The sequence below is a fragment of the Glandiceps talaboti genome, chromosome 4 (genome assembly GCF_964340395.1).
Source record: "Glandiceps talaboti chromosome 4, keGlaTala1.1, whole genome shotgun sequence".
Classification (NCBI taxonomy): Eukaryota; Metazoa; Hemichordata; class Enteropneusta; family Spengelidae; genus Glandiceps; species Glandiceps talaboti.
In genome coordinates this window covers 6,368,938-6,385,993 of record NC_135552.1, presented here as the reverse complement: position 1 = coordinate 6,385,993, position 17,056 = coordinate 6,368,938, and the positions used below count along the sequence as shown (strand labels likewise).

At 37.2% G+C, this 17,056-nt stretch overlaps 2 protein-coding genes across 2 annotated transcripts in view; both read right to left on the bottom strand.

Moving 5' to 3' along the window:
* The window catches only part of LOC144433774 (ATP-dependent RNA helicase DHX58-like), a 16,762-nt gene extending 7,621 nt beyond the window's left edge, over positions 1-9,141 (bottom strand). The window contains exons 1-7 of the mRNA XM_078122137.1: positions 8,172-9,141; positions 4,469-4,609; positions 3,305-3,637; positions 2,694-2,918; positions 1,788-1,985; positions 1,138-1,427; positions 678-755 (exon numbers count right to left, since the gene is read on the bottom strand). Coding sequence (XP_077978263.1) covers positions 678-755; positions 1,138-1,427; positions 1,788-1,985; positions 2,694-2,918; positions 3,305-3,637; positions 4,469-4,609; positions 8,172-8,304 — 1,398 coding nt within the window. The 5' untranslated portion in view covers positions 8,305-9,141. The remainder of the gene's footprint in view (positions 1-677; positions 756-1,137; positions 1,428-1,787; positions 1,986-2,693; positions 2,919-3,304; positions 3,638-4,468; positions 4,610-8,171) is intronic.
* A 742-nt stretch (positions 9,142-9,883) lies between these two features.
* LOC144433755 (phospholipase A1 VesT1.02-like) lies at positions 9,884-13,356 on the bottom strand. Its single transcript, XM_078122116.1, has one exon. It carries the CDS (start codon positions 13,296-13,298, stop codon positions 12,270-12,272), a length of 1,029 nt encoding a protein of 342 aa, XP_077978242.1. The 5' UTR covers positions 13,299-13,356; the 3' UTR covers positions 9,884-12,269.
* Positions 13,357-17,056: the final 3,700 nt, after the last annotated feature.

Here is a 17,056-nt window from a genome sequence, read left to right as displayed (position 1 = left end):
AAACATGAACATAATCATTTCTACAGAAATCCATTCAGATTTGGGACCACATGACAGAGCTATGTTGCACACTCTACACCACATACATGTATATAGTCAGTCCATAGGCTATCCCGGAGTCACCCAGGCCCTGCAGACAGAGCAACTGTTGGCTCCGTATGAGTAGACTATAGTCTTAACCTGTCATAAGAAAACAATCGTGTCGACCCAGAGTCAGGTACAAGCGGGTAGTTTAGAGTCGACACAACTTCTGTATTGACAACAAATTCCATTTTTATTATGTGTATTTAGTTACCTAGATAAGGTTTCCCAGGGTCAAAGCTCAGGTTTGGTGCTAAATGATTGTAACACATGAAGGCTATGCTAATATTGGACGATTATCGTTTGTGATTTGTACCGACACTGACAAAGTGTAATGTCTATCTAGTTATAGAGACAGACAGACGGACAGACAGATGGATATATATATAAATATATATATAGATGGTTTGATGGGTGGAAGGATGGATAGATAGATAGATAGATAGATAGATAGATAGATAGATAGATAGATAGATAGATAGATAGATAGATAGATAGATAGATAGATAGATAGATAGATAGATAGATAGATAGATAGATAGATAGATAGATAGATAGATAGATAGGTGAATTGATTGATTTTAACGGCACAATACCTGTGGCTTTCGAACAAGTGTTTTGCTCTTCTTAAGATCTCGGTATCTTGACATAATGACATTGAAGGGTTGTTTTTTCTTTTTCATTAATGGAAAAACACAAAATGTAAAGCATTAGATTTGGTATGCCATTATGTCATGTAGATTGGTTGGGTTTATAGTGAATGTCAAGTTTCCCTTCTCAATAATATCCAGCTCTGTATTTGAAGGCTGACTATACTCTTTGAACAATCTTTGGAATGAAAAGGTCTCACATCGAATTAGTTTGTAATCTCGAAATTTATATTGGGAGATCAAACCTAAGCAATTCTACAAAGGAAGGAATGCAGAGATTAAAGCCTTTCTTCTCAAAAATAGACCATTGGCAGACTTGCCATCTTGAATGATGCATCATGGGAAGTATGATATCATGATGAAGATGGTTGTACATTAGTAAACCTGTAAATTTAATCTCACGTACCTGTGTGTGATGGCATTCATCAAATATCAGCAAAGAAAACACAGACAAACATTTGATGATTTTTCTGTCGAGGGCATTTTCTAGAATTTGGGCTGTCAGGACAATGAGGTCATAACCTTGATCAATGACGTCACTCAATGATATATGCTGTGCTTCACCAGTAAGTTGAATTACTTTGTAGCGATGTGGTTCGAGAAACGTTTTAAATACACCTTCCTGTTGTTTGACAAGGGGTCGTTGGTTGACCAAGAAAACAACAATCCTTCGTGGCTGACCGGGCTGACAGCGACCTGTAAAATGCCCAAATGTACTTGTTTAAGTGATGACACGGGATAGTTAATATGTGTGCCGTTCATCGTGGTTGAATTCAGATTAAAGGGTTTTAAGCCTACTTATGAAGCTGGGGAATTAAACCAATCCAATGAATATCTACATGTACCAGATAGATTGTCTATATTGTGAGAAAACAATATATAATTCAATATCAATACAAGTGAACGTTCATATTGATAGTAAACACACACACACACACACACACACACACACACACACACACACACACACACACTCACTCACTCACTCACTCACTCACAACCACAGACACAGAGACACAGAGACACATACATAGTCACACCGATATGCATTGCTACCTTTTTGTAAATGTTCCTTTATAATATGCACAGCAGTAAATGTTTTCCCACTACCAGTTGGTGCACATATGATGGTGTTCTTGCCTTCCTCAGCACATTTCACCAGGTCTTCTTGATATTTACGGAGGATAACATTACTGGCTGGCTGGGTAGCATTATCATGTTCTAACTGTCGGCTTGCTTCCACGGTCCCTTTTTCTGAAGTTTTGGATACATAAAGGTGTTATAGTAGTTGAATACTAAGTTCCGAGATGGAATCAGTTGCATTGATTGATGTCTTCGAAATATTCAAAACGGAACACGAGGAAAAAGCAAGTATCAAAAAAGTAACTTTGCGATTTCGACTGCCGAGTTCAATCGCAATACAGCCCGCGAAAAAAAACCACCGGTGCGTTTGCTTGCTTATGGTAAGCAGGAATGAGACAGGGTTCGTGCAAAGACATACAATGTAATTAGTGCCAGTATAGTTCACCACAGTAGCCTATATCCCACAACTCTGTTTACTTTTAGAACACCGTACACCTTATAACGTTGAGTTAGTGTTACATTATAACTTCCATAGAATATAAACAAATGATAAAATTAAAGCATTGCGTTAACCTACCTATACATCAAAGGCAGTTGTATTTTGTTTTTACCTATGTTTTTCTTTGAGTGAAATCTTTCATTAACTCTCATCATTCAGGCCAATGCACTGGTGTTTTTTCGCGGGTTGTATCACTTTTGCAAGTGGTGCTCTTATTTTCAACAGTTATTCAGAGAAATGGGTATTTATAGGCCTACAACGCAAGTGTTAACATTATCAACATCTCGGTTGAATTGAAAGTCTCAAAGCCTCGGCTCAAACCTCAGCTCAGCTGTTAGCCTTATATTTACTAAACTACTTAAACTACTAGTCACACCGACCTGTTTGGTTCGACTCCGATGAATTGCCTCTGATGTTACCAGCAGGTAAAGGATTTTCGCCCTCACATTCCGTCGGTGAATTGCTTTCAGTGACATTCCCTTCAACTACTACCTCATCTCCTATCTGGTTTTCCAGATCATTTTGTCGACAATTCTCCACATTATTATTCAAGTTACTAGACTCCAGATTATCAACCACATCTCGGTTACATACGTTATTTTCGTCTGTAATTGGATAAAGATGTATCAAGTCACTTCTAAGTATTATGTAATCGATTATTTTTCGTTTACACGAGAGAAAACATGGAAAAATTACATACACCAACATTACATACATACATACCATACATACACATACATACATACATACATACATACATACATACATACATACATACATACACATCCATACATACATACATACATACATACATACATACATACATACATACACACACATACATACATACATACATACATACATACATACATACATACATACATACATACGTATATACGTACGATCGTACGTACATACATACATACATACATACATACATACATACATACATACATACATACATACATACATACATAAATTGTTACATTACCGTGCTGTTCCCTATTGCCAGACAATAATTGTGCAAGATCATTTCGTCCAACTTCCTTCAAAGCAACCACGAATTCCTTGAACCACCCACCACCTTTCTTTATCAGTCTATCAAGTAGTGTCAAGACAGCTGATTTAGGACCATCGCTCCGTTGATGTGCCTCAATAACTTCCCTGTCACGGTCGTCAAGACAGGGGAGGAATACCAAAATTTCTCTTGGATTGATGTCTTCTAAACTTGATGCACATATCTCTATGAGTTTTGTGAATAAGTCCAAGTCATATATATCCTCCAGAGTTGTTCCTTGAATGTAATCTGCTAAAAATTCATTTCCTGAAATGACAAGTGAAACCGTCGGACAGATTAGACGACAATGGCTTTTGACTGCATAAGTCATTTACATTATCCATTATGGTTGAAGCCCGAGTTATGTTCAGATCTAGGAAAATGTTTTAAACTACCGGCTGTGCAGACCATTTGTAGACGCCAGATTTGCTATTATAGTATTTGTTTGGTCAAAGTCAACAAACCTCAGATTATTGAATAATTGAGTCATATGAATTGATTTACAAGTTCAGCCTATGAGGGCATTGTTCCAAATTCCATACATTCCATGTTTGGTACACGTGTGTTTGAACTCCATGCTATAAATGACTAATGTGTTTTATTCCCACTACTTTATCTGTTATCGGTTAATTCATGGATATAGTAGGACTCCTACACTCATAAAAGACGAATGCGAATGTTTAGAGAGGGAATTTTGTAAGACCATTAACACCCATGATATGTGTGACAGTGTGTGTGTGTGTGTGTGTGTGTACACTTAATGAATTAGCCGATAACACAACACACTAGTCATTAATTAATAGTAATGTTTTCGTACTTGTCTGTGTTTTATTGAGTAAAGTAGAAAAAAGGCTAAAAATAGAAAAATATTAAGACAACTCGAACTGAGAGTCTGCGATATTTATTCTACCAATCATACAAATAACATTATTTCGGTTTTAAAAAAAAGTAGACATTTGTCAAATTCCAAACCAACTCAGAGCGGTGAGTCTCTAAATTTTTTTTCCACAAACCCCTGAAAATAAAAAAAATGGTGAAATAATAGAGAACAAGAATACATCAGTAAATCAAATCCATATTTTCAATGACATGCCTTACCTGAATTATGAAGGCCATTGATAAACGTTCCAAACCAACCAGGATTTTCCGACGATTTTGTGAATAATCTATCGAGTAATTCATCTACAGCCGAAGACCTGCCATGAACTCGTTCAATTCTACAAATTTCGGCCGCATCATCTATGTGAATAAGAACCATATGCATTTGAAAGCAACTATACTGATTTACAAAGGAGGTATCGAATCACAGACAGACAGACAGACAGACAGACAGACCCGGACATGGTAATGACAATACCTTAACTTACCTTACCTAACAGAAAAAAATAAAAATACCGCCAATGGCGTTGTAGCACAACTGTACAGTTTAAAAAAATGTTTATCCATATGGTAGTCCATGCTAACAATAAGTGTTCATTTGGTGAATGACTATCCAGTTGCCTAGCCAACCACGTTGCTATCTTTACGATATATGCTATCATTTGGCTGTTGCTACGGGCGTGGTCATGTTGTTAGATATATTTGCATACATTTGTGTATGTTTTTGTTCACTTGTGTATGAATTCCTGATATTATCTTTGCAATATACGTGATCATTTGGATGTTGCTATGGGCGTGGTCTTGTTGTTAGGCATATTTACATACATTTTTGAAAGTTTATTCAATTGTCTATTAATCCCCGTTGTTATCTTTGCAATATGTCATTATTTGGCTGTTGCTATGGGCGTGGTCTTGTTGCTAGTGTATTTGCATGCATTTTTTGAATGTTTACTCATTTGCCTACCAGACGATGTTGTTATTTGACCAAAATATACTGCCATTTGGTTGTTGCTAAGGGCGTGGTCATGGTCGCTAGGGCCAATTTTGTCAAAATGTTTGGAAGAAAATCTGCAGAATAACTTTCAGAAACATCTCACCAAGTTTCAGACTCGGTGACCAAGTACTTTTTGGGATATCAGTTTTTGACCAAAAATGAACATTTTTGACACCTAATTTGCATATCACTTATGGAATCATTGTATGCTTTATATTTCTTCGTCCATACATCCCTAAATTTCAGCCCAATCTGCTCATTAGTTTTGGAATTATAGATTTTTAACCAAAAAGACACATTTTTAACCCTAATTTGCATATCACTGATGGAATCATCATGTCATGAACAAATCTTACTTTACACCCCCTTAAGAATGTTCCCACCAAATTTCGCACCAATCTGCCAAGTAGTTTCTGAGTTTAAGTTTTTTGACCAAAAATCACATTTTTTGACCCAAATCACACACCTGTGATGCGATCACTACACCCAAGGTAATGGACCCACCAAATATCATGGCAATCGCCGGGTTCAGCTGTTTTTGACTTTAAGTTGTTTACACACACACAGAGAGAGAGAGAGAGAGAGAGAGAGAGAGAGAGAGAGAGAGAGAGAGAGAGAGAGAGAGAGAGAGAGAGAGAGAGAGAGAGAGAGAGAGAGAGAGAGAGAGAGACAGACAGACAGACAGACAGACAGACAGACAGACAGACAGACAGACAGACAGACAGACTTAAATACAATATTATTACATACATTGAACTTTATATAGTTAAATGCAGTAATAAAAAGAGGATAGACATAAGCTGGAGAACAACCGCTTAAATTCAGCCTGCGCTTCGGACAAGGCAGAGTAATTTTACTCATTGTGGCCGCAGACGGCGCTATAGTTGTGTCTAATCCGACATTAGAAAGCAGGTTGACTGTGAAGTAGTCGGTGGATAACGGTGGATAGAAATAGTCTGTGAGAGAAGTTGATCGTGGTGTGGCTAATATCAAATTGGAAAGCTTTATTTCCAAAAGTAAAGTAACTAGAAATTACCGGAGTGACAAAGGATAAATGATTATATTGATATGTATCTATATAATAAGTAACATATTAATGTCATGAGAACATTCCTGAAGTGACCTTTGATGTTCTCAACATTCGCCCTTTAGCTGTCAAAATGTTGACTCAATATTTATTTGACCCGGGTATTTGACATGCGTACAGGATTACGTATATATCGTCACCTAGCCCGACAAGGGGGGACACAGTGAGTGTGTGTGTGTGTGTGTGTGTGTGTGTGTGTGTGTGTGTGTGTGTGTGTGTGTGCGTGTGTGTGTGTGTGTGTGTGTGTGTGTACTTTAGTCGAGCGAGGGTGAAATGGGCTAATCCTGCTATTTATTTATTTATTTATTTATTTATTTATTTATTTATTTATTATTATTACACCTTTGCAACGGTACATAAAAAGTTATTAAATAAGATAAAATATACAGACACAGAACAAATACCCATGACAATACAATCAAACAAAGCAACAAGAAACAAAGAATGGCACTCCCCTGTCAAATTGCATGCTTACTTAATATGCCAATAACTCTTAGTGACTCAAACTGGAATTTCGTCTATCCCATAACGAACTTATGAATGTTTTTGTCAACTTTGTGACCCTTTCCCCAAGGTCATGGTTGATCTCCCATAAAGCCCTACTAAAAAGAATATTGAATTTAAAGTTCAGACCCCCAGAATAAAATTTACTGCATACATTATCAACACCGAAGTTTACAAATGTTTCATTTAGATGCAAGAAAAATGTATTTCTTATGTCGAGAAAAACTGGACACATAAAAAGAAAGTGATAAATATCTTCTTTCCCTCTCGAGCAGAGTTTACAATCTCCAGACCCTTTATAATGTGTCCAATTTACTTTATTCCCTTCTACATCAATGGAATTAGATCTGACTTTAAAGTAAAGTGAGGTGCCATGGTGATCCACCACATCATTTACATAGTTTTCTCTTGTTATCATTTTTCACCCAAGAATAGTGTTCTAAAGACTTCAAATTGTTTACGTTACGTTTAAATGATACCATCTCATTGAGGTTACTAATGGATTTATAACTATTTATCCAATTTGTATTTGTTGGTTGTGAGGATCCATATGGTCTAGCCCGTTCCCCGTAAGGATATTATGTACATAGTTCGGCCAGTTCCATACTAGCTTTACATTCCTATCATAAGACTTGTTGAGTTCAGTGAAAATCAACTTTGTCCATCTATCACCATTCATTTACTTTAATCTATCAAGATATTTAATCCTTGAATTGTTGAGTATACTCTGTATGTCTGACCAACCTAAATCACCTAATACTGCATGACATACAACATTCCTATTTACCCTAAAAAGAAATTTTCCAAATTGGTATTGGAGACTTTTCATCTTTTTTGTATCGACAGCACTTTGTAGAAACCATATACTACTTCCATAACTAATTGATGGTAAAACAATATTTTTCCAAAGTACATCCCCATACTCAAAGCGGTTGAAACTATTATGATGGTTAATAAGAGATTTACAGTATGCAATTAACTCCATTCCTTTCTGGTACATCTTGCTATCCTGTGAACTTGATTGGCATAAGTACAATAGAAATTAAACTAGAAAGCAACGGCTCCGCCTTGTTCTTCTCTTTCCACTGTTGTATATTGTATACGTAAGCTATCAATGGATGAGTCACTAGTAGTGGTATACAGCTACGCGTAAGGTCAGACAGTTGACCTCATTTCACCTCGATCTCGCATAGAAATCGTTGACCGCGATTGTCTCTACATAAATAATCATCTGAAGGTACAGTACACTAGCCATGTTTTATGTGTTAAAGTAATAAAGAAAGCTGCCAAAAGATACGAGTTTTCCAATATATAACCTACTATTTTCTTGTACTTACCCATAGATATTATTCCCGGCAAATTAAGGAGAATAGTACTTGGAATAAGGCGAACTTTCAGCAGAGGTTTGAATACTAACAGTAGTTTACGTTGCTCATTGTCACTTTTATCATACGCGTTGGCGTCCGCCATACTGGTATATATTCACGGACTTGCCCGATTCCAAAATTCACGAAATACGATGAATTCGAACTACAAGGCGATTAGGGGTAGGAGCATTGTTTGCTGTATGTATCGAACATATTCATCTAATAAACAGTAGGTACGGACTATTTATAGGAATTGGAAATCCCCTTCCAGGAAAATGACGTCAATGTTATGTATGTTAAAACGAAAGTAAACATTCACGGCACGATCAGTATTCGACCATGGCCTTTAGAATAGAGCAAGTGTAGGAGGCTGGTACTGTGAACTTGTCTGGAGAAAATGTGTGAACATGTAAAGGTTGACGTCCGTGTGTGTGTATGATACGCAGATGTATTTACAATGGCTCAATGCCGATTGCACAATTGCAAACCGGAAGTTAGAGAAATAGGGGATTCACCGATAAGCTTATAGATAAGATATATTACATGTAATAATATATAGGTGCTTATGATTGGATGACCAGCCTATCCTAGTGTGTGTTAAGTTGTTGTACATTGAGCTATTGAATAATACCTACAACTACTTTTTCAGAATTGGAAATCCCTCTCCCGAAAATGACGTCAGTATATGAAGACGAGCACCTTTACACAATGCTATTAGAAGTGTTAGGACTTTAGGCTCTTTAAAGGGTTAATTCCAAAACGTCGGTTATTCACAAACTGTTTTTGGAGGGGGAGGGGAGAGGCAGAGAGTATTATTCTGACTCCCTCCCTCTCTCTCTGAAAAGACAAATGCTAATTCTGTAAACTATACTCTCATCAACACGTGTCTGACTTATTGTCTGTCTGTCTGTCTGTCTGTCTGTCTGTCTGTCTGTCTGTCTGTCTGTCTGTGTCTGTCCCTCTCTCCCCCTCCCCCCCTCTCTCTCTCTCTCTCTCTCTCTCTCTCTCTCTCTCTCTCTCTCTCTCTCTCTCTCTCTCTCTCTCTCTCTCTCTCTCTCTCTCTCTTCCTTCCTGCGCCAAAACTAGCAGTATACATGCGTCCTCTTAAGGTAGATTAGTATATTATTAAAAGCACGTACGGGTATTTCCACATACAAATGTTTATATTTTTTATACGTACGTACTCCAAAGCGGGTGCAAAATAATTTGCAACGATGATCACACTCACTTTTTAAGAAACTCGTTGACCGGTCAGGGTATTCCAAAAGATTGTTGTTCGTTCGTATATTATTGGTCTGGTATCGCACGCAACGTTTCTTTACGAAATGGGGTGGGGCTAGATCGTCACTGTTTTCTGTTAGGAATGGTGTTCGGCAAGGTAACTTTCTTTCCCCATACCTGTGTAACCTTTATATGGATGGTCTTATTCTTAGTAGTCGTTAGAAGTAATGTTATAAAGGCTGCAATATCGGTGGCTGAATGATAAACCATCTTATGTTTGCTGACGACTTAGGGAGCGAACAGTTTTTACGAGCGGGGGGGGGGGGGCAAATCAGAGGGGGCTATCTTAATTTGGGACTCAAAGAAGGGGGGTCATCATTTTTACGAAGTGAATAAAGGGGGAGGGGGCTTGTTTTCAACTAAACAAAATCATGAGCCATGCTCCTGTACTTAAATGTCCATACATTTAATATCATAACTAGGCCAAAGCCCCTATGAATCTCACATAGAACGCACATGCATAGTCATTGTACCGCATTGCATCCTTGGGAAAAACCACCAAAAAAAACATCATATAGTATATAGGATGTGCATGCGTACTAGTCATTGAGTAATACAGATATAAGTACTATTACTATTGTTTAGTATGCAGACATATTGACTGACCCTATTCCTAAAACTTGGCTTGTAAAAAGATAAAGGATTGACTAGATCACAGATTACCTTCTACGTCCCAGTCATGTTAAACTTAACACTCTGGCTTCACAAACATACATGAAAAATGCTACTGAGGTGAACACGATAACGAAAAGGAAGCGAAACATGTCAAGAAATATATATAAATGACAGACAGGGAAAAATACACACACATAGACATCATCATACGGAGGGTAAAATAGGTATTCAGTTTCGCATAACTATGTTTTTCTACTTAGAATAGACCATTTCGGAGTTGATAACTCAATCAATTGCGGATCAAAATTAAACAATGTCAAATATTTGTTGTTGTACATTAGGAGATGATATTTGTCAAATAACATGATAAACACAAAGTAATCAGTTTAATAAAACAATAATTATAAGTACTTAAACTTTCATGCATCGTGACGCTTCACTAATATGGGTAGTGACATCACGACTTTCATAGGAATCTGAATATGTATGGCATACGGCTGATCACGTGAACTACACGTGACGTGCTTGGACATACAAGTTGTACATTTGCAGAATGACGTCATGGCAAAGCGACGTATCCGATCCCCAACCCTTGCAACTGTAGAAATATGAAATCTGCCAACAGACTGTAATTGGTACTGATATTGTCATTTTTTTTTTCAAAAATCGGCATGAAATATATTTGAATACGTCTTGTATAAGATGCAAGCCGTTGAAGAGTACATTAATTTTACAACATTTCTGATGAAACTTTTCGTTTTAAAGTAAATAAACTTGTGTTAATTATTTCATTTGCCGATCACAAAGTTTCTATGAAGACACATTCAACATTTAGCGGGTAGAGTGATAGACTAATACATTTGGGTAAAGACAAGACAAAGAAGGGAGGGAAAATCATGCAAATAAATATCATATTGTGGTTTTAAATCCTCACCCCCACAAAAACGTCAAATAGAATATCGGTAAACAGTTCCTCAGTCTGAGTGGGAGATATTCCCCAAACACTAAACAGCTCAAAGTCTTCAACAGGGAAATGTGAGAGTGAGCTACAACTGCATGGAAAACATGGCAAGCATTTTAAAATCTGGACTGTCAGAAGGAAATGATCGAGATAGCCTGCAGTTCATTCATAATGACACTGCCCAACCTTTTCCCTTCCCTCACACAATTCTTTGGAACTGTAACAACAGATGATTTGTACATGTAAAGACCGGGGTTAAAAGTTCACAGTTCTCTTTTTACATACGTGACAGTCATGTTAAACTTAGCACTCTGGCTTCAGAAACAATCATCAAAGAAACTGATAACGAAAAGAAAGCGAAACTTATCATGGAATTTAATCTCCATAATGCAGTTAGCCAGAAATGAACAGTCATTGCATAGACACTGAATATGATCTGTTTCCCCTTAGGCCTTAATAAAATCGCAAAAATTGTGAAGTCTCACGAGAAATAGTGGATGCAGAAACTGACATCAACTTCAAAAGACAATATAAAACTGTTCTTCCAATCTGTAATGGCTGTACATCTGATAGGAAGAAATAAACAACTCAGTGACCATTTGGAAAACGATGGAAAGCCTGAACTAAACACTAACACATGAAAAAAAAATCTACCTACCCCACCTTTTCTAAAATTGAGCGTAGTCAGAACCACACAATTTTTTTTTTCATTAGGCCTTACCCACGCAAGTTGCCCTACTAAGGGGGTCATTCAAACATGGAGAGTAAACACCTATTCGAAAGCTAGTATTAGTCAGGAAGAAAGGATATCCATTTTCTTAGAAGGACAGATTCCAACTACATCTATTGCAGTATTTGTTTTGTATTTCTATCATGCGATGTGAAAGTTGAAAACATTTAGGTCGTGCCCTCAGTCACAACATGATGTTGTTGATTATCCAAATAAGACCGAAACCATTCGAGAAGCCAACTATTTATGACATTGAAATTCAACTTCATTAAATGTGGTTCGGAAGGCTGGTTTCAAGTTCATTAACAATGCCAAGATAACTAGTCTGGCAGGCGAGACTATGTTAATGTAATGAAATGAATAACTGATGAATGAGTGATTTATAAATTTGAAGGAACATACTAAAAAAACAAAGTCGCTAAAACTTCAGTGTAGACACACCTGTTACGACAGTGCAATCCTGTTTGTGAACATTCAAAGATTACTGCCATGGTTGGGAAGGGTTGGTTTGAAGATAGTAATTACCACGAGACTCCTTTGTTGCGAAGTAACACATTTGAGCTTCACGGGCACATATACGCGTAGAACGCACCGGTTCCTCATAAGCGGGTTTATCAGTCAGAACTTGTCTTGTTTTGAACGCTTCCTCATGTGAAATACTCCAGGTGAAGTATTCAATCGCCCGATGATGACTACATGTGTAAGACGTGCAACCAGGCTGCTCACAACCATAGTTAGGATAGAAATCGACTGTACCAAGTGGAATGAGTGTACCAAAATGATTCATCGACATCGCCGATGGCATAAGTGATGTATAGTACCCATCAGTATGAATAACATCTACCATCTTAGCATGGGACTTATGTAGGCGTTTTTCATGGTTGTAATTTTCGAAGCACGGTCCAGCAGGATCCAAACCAGTGATACGGCTGAACATTCGGAGACTGGCCATGTTGGCTGTTCGACCAGCTTTACCGAGGACATGTGCACCAAGGCTATGCCCTATTCCCCAAATCTGAAGTGTTGGAACAACTCTTTTCTTATCAATTCCTGATACTATTTTCCCCAACCATAGACCAACCTCCTGCGTATTAGCTGCTGCCTGTCTGTAGATTTTAGTAGGCTCAGCCACATCTACGATGGCACCCTTTCCCCATCCAACCAGGATAACTGTATTGATTTCTCTTCTTAAGAATAGCGCATCTTTCATTTCATTCATCCATTCTGATTCGATGTCATTGGTAAATCCATGTACAATGAAGACGACTTTACCTGAATTATATCGATCTCTATGGTAGACTTCAGTTATTTTGTCTGTGATCCTAGATGTAACACTTTGGTTATTGTGTGTGTACGCGTAGTCTTCACGGTGCTGCTGTTTAGGGAAGACACGTAGTCGTGGCTGGATAACATCAAGGCTCCAAGGATCGGGGAGATTAGAAATGAGAGGCGCAGCCGGCCCGGTATCAGTGACGTTAAATCCTCTTGGCGGAGCACTACCATGAGCCATTATGTGCTGAGCAATAGCACCGTCGGTCTGTGGTGAGATCTAGAGTTTCTAGTAATTGCTGTTACTGCCTGTTTGTCTCAATATATGGTATGTACGAGGTGTGTCATCTTTATTGTCAATAGTTGACCTGGATAGGATTTCCGTAATATTTAAATTTATACTACGACAACACACTATATAATGTGTGGTCTGTGTTATATACGCCCATCCGTTTCCTTTGGTAGAACTGAAAACTAGGAAAACGAAACATGTTTTATTTCCCCTTTTCCAATAATAAAAAACCTGTCCTTTTTCCAATTAACGTTTGAACAAGCGGAAATAGAAAAAAGAACCAAATGTGAACTGAATGCCTTCCGTAAAAACTTTAGATTTTTGTTCGTACACATTGTTGGAATGCAAAAGCCTGACCTATAGCTATTACACATGATGTTTCTCTTAATTTGTCCATTAAAAATAGCAAACGATATGAAATGTAACGCTTGAAGATATTGCCTAGTTATCGAAAATCATTAATTATGCAATCGAACTGTGAGCTAAAAACAAGTTTTAATAAATTTGGACACAATATCTGACATTTGAAGCTTGCATTCCGAAGATATTGCCTAAATATCAAAAATCATTTAATTATGCAAATTACACATTTCTATTAAAAACTACACACAAAAACTAAAAGAACACGTACGCTTTGTTATCCTCAGTGCATGTACCAAATTATGTGAAATTTGAAGATTGCATTTGTAATAGATCGCCTAATTACCGACAATTAATTAAAAAATGACATATTAAAAGCAACAGCTATGTCAAGCCTTATAGCACATGTGCTTGCAATTGTAGTATCTGAGATATTGCCTGATTGTCAAAAATCATTCATTATTCAACAACTCATAACAATAAAACACTATAATAAATATATGCACTTTGTCATCAAAGCATGTACCAATGTATATGAAATTTGAAGCTTGCATTCTTAAGATATATCCTAAATACCGTAAATCAATAATTTAAGCAGATGATTCATTAAAAGTGAAAGCTATGCAAAATAACTTAATATGCCATGTGCTCATTGTTATATTGGTTGATATATGTACCAAATTATATAAAATTTGAAATTTGCATCAAGAAACTAGTAGGTGACTGACTTGCTGACAAGTATAGTAGTGATCGCGCTATGCTAGTGAACCACATGTCCTCTGGGCAATACAAACTTCCAGGCACCTATTAGACTCATATTATCAAAATAGTAAGTGAATCCATTGACAAAGACACAAGTTTACAGTATCTTATTCAAGTTTGTGTATGGAACGCAAGTTTAATGACAGTCTTTCCATTGAAAGGTCGGTCACTGACATGCGATTGAATTATTGGTTGCAAAAGTATAACCTGTGAGTTGCAAAATCTCGATTTTTATTCTTTTATTGAAAGGAACTGGGACTAAATTATTAGTATTATTTCAAACTACGTTAAACGGTAATTAAGTTTTAGTACAAGCAGTCTAATAATGAATGAATGAATGAATGAGAGAGAGAGAGAGAGAGAGAGAGAGAGCGAGAGAGAGAGAGAGAGAGCGAGAGCGAGAGAGAGATTGGTTTCAGTGTAAGCAGTATATGCCGCGAGTGCCACCCACGCATCACATACCCTAATGTACTATGTAATCGTCAGATGAAATATTATTTTATCCGATTAACATATATAGATTTTCTCAACTTCTAAAATGATTTTTGAAAAATGTGGATGTGAAAACTAACATGCATAAATCCAGATTTTTCACGCTGGAAAAGACTGGAAAGGGCATTCTCGCAAACCAGAGTTATTATTTCCAGCACTGCAGTGGGAGGCGCGTTAAGAATGTTGCCGAAAAAACAGACCGTGGTTTGCGACGATGCGATGGTGGGATTACGTCCTTACCATTGATTGTAGGACTCATATCCTTTTATATTTCTGACAGCATTTTAACCCACGTTTTGAACTACTTTTAACAGGTAGAGGGTAGTGTTTTAAAGAAAGAAAGTTGAGGGAGGCCACCTTTAAGCATGACGGAATCGGGTGGACGGGGGGGGGGAGAAGAGAGAGATGGTTACACTTTATTCAACAACCCAAGCCTGATTCCCCACGGTAGTTATTGAAGTTTCTCTAACTTCATCGGCGGGAATTTCACACATTGAAATTTCACCAGTACGATTACAATATTAAATATTCAGATGAAAATACGCGAATAAAGTTCACCCTAGATTATCATATCAGTTTGTCAGCATGAAATTCACTGTGTTGAGTTTAATAATGCATTTTCAAATAAGAACAGTCAAGAAGAGGAACATGGCTGCAAGGTCACTGAAGAATGGAGGAAATGAGTTTGCGACCGAGCCAGCACTGAAATAAAGGTGGGCCGATGGTTGTTTGGCGAAGAGATCTCGACATGTCATTACTGAGTCGGAAAGACAGTAAATACTGTCGGTTACACGTGCACCAAGTTTTACCAAGAATTGGATGGTGACACTACGAGCAATATAAAACACACGATTTTATGTCTTCAGGTGATTTACCTGACGAGCCCGTAACCTTATAGTCTGTCGACCACGCACACAAGTGTTCCTTTTATTACCCTAATCCACTATGTCAATATATCTGGCAGACCAATCGTCTCAGCATGTAGTTGCCCCACAGTGCATACTCATATATGTAAATTATATGTAAATGACTCCTATTAGTAGTCTTATTTACGATATCAATGTGCACATACAGTGGATGGTTATCAAAGACGATGCAATCAAAAGATGTAGACTTAACTTGCTCAATTACGTTTCCATAAATGCACAGTGCATACTAATATTCAGATACGTAAATTATGTAAATATTAGTAGTCTTATTTACAATATCAATATGTGCATAGTGGATGGTTATCAAAAACAATACAATCAAAAGATGTAGAGTTAACTTGCTATATTTACATTTCCATAAATGAACAAGGTTCTACTAGCATTCATTTATCTTCTTCTACGGTCTCTAATAAATATGAATTTTGTCTTTTTCTCATTGATAGTGAGTTTATTTGCAGTACACCAATCAGTCACATTTTCAAACTCATTGTTCACCAATGAGATGTCACTGTTGTTTAGATTTTGAAGGAATGTATGGAAAATATTGGCGTCGTCTGTAAACAATCTGAAATCGAAGAATGATGACGAGAGTGGGAGAACTAATTATAACACACTGCTGACGATTATGTAAATAGTCCTGAAACCACATCAGGGATATACCTCTAATGCCATACTGAGCAAGTTTAGACAACAATATATCATGGGTGATAGTATCAAAAGCTTTAGAGAAATCAATGAAAATCCCAAGAGTAATCCTACCTTCGTCTAATTGCTTCAGCAGATAATTCACTAAATTAATGACAGAGTTTTGTGCTGTACTTTTTTCTAGAGCCATATTGATACTCAAACTTTTATTATTATTCAGAAATGATCTTAAGCCATTATCAACTATGTTTTCCAAAATTTTATTCAAAAGGTGAAGAATAGAAATTGGCCTATAATTGGTTGACGTATGTTCTGATCCCTTTGTACCTTTCGTAAGGAAGTGTATTGTTATGCCTCTGTGTGTGTGTGTGTGTGTGTGTGTGTGTGTGTGTGTGTGTGTGAGCTAATCGGTTTGTACATAAAAAGACACTTAATCACTTTGAAAACAGGTTTGCTGAAGTTACCACATGAATCAAGTTACAAATGCTTTTCTATGGTATGGTAGAAACCATGTCACGA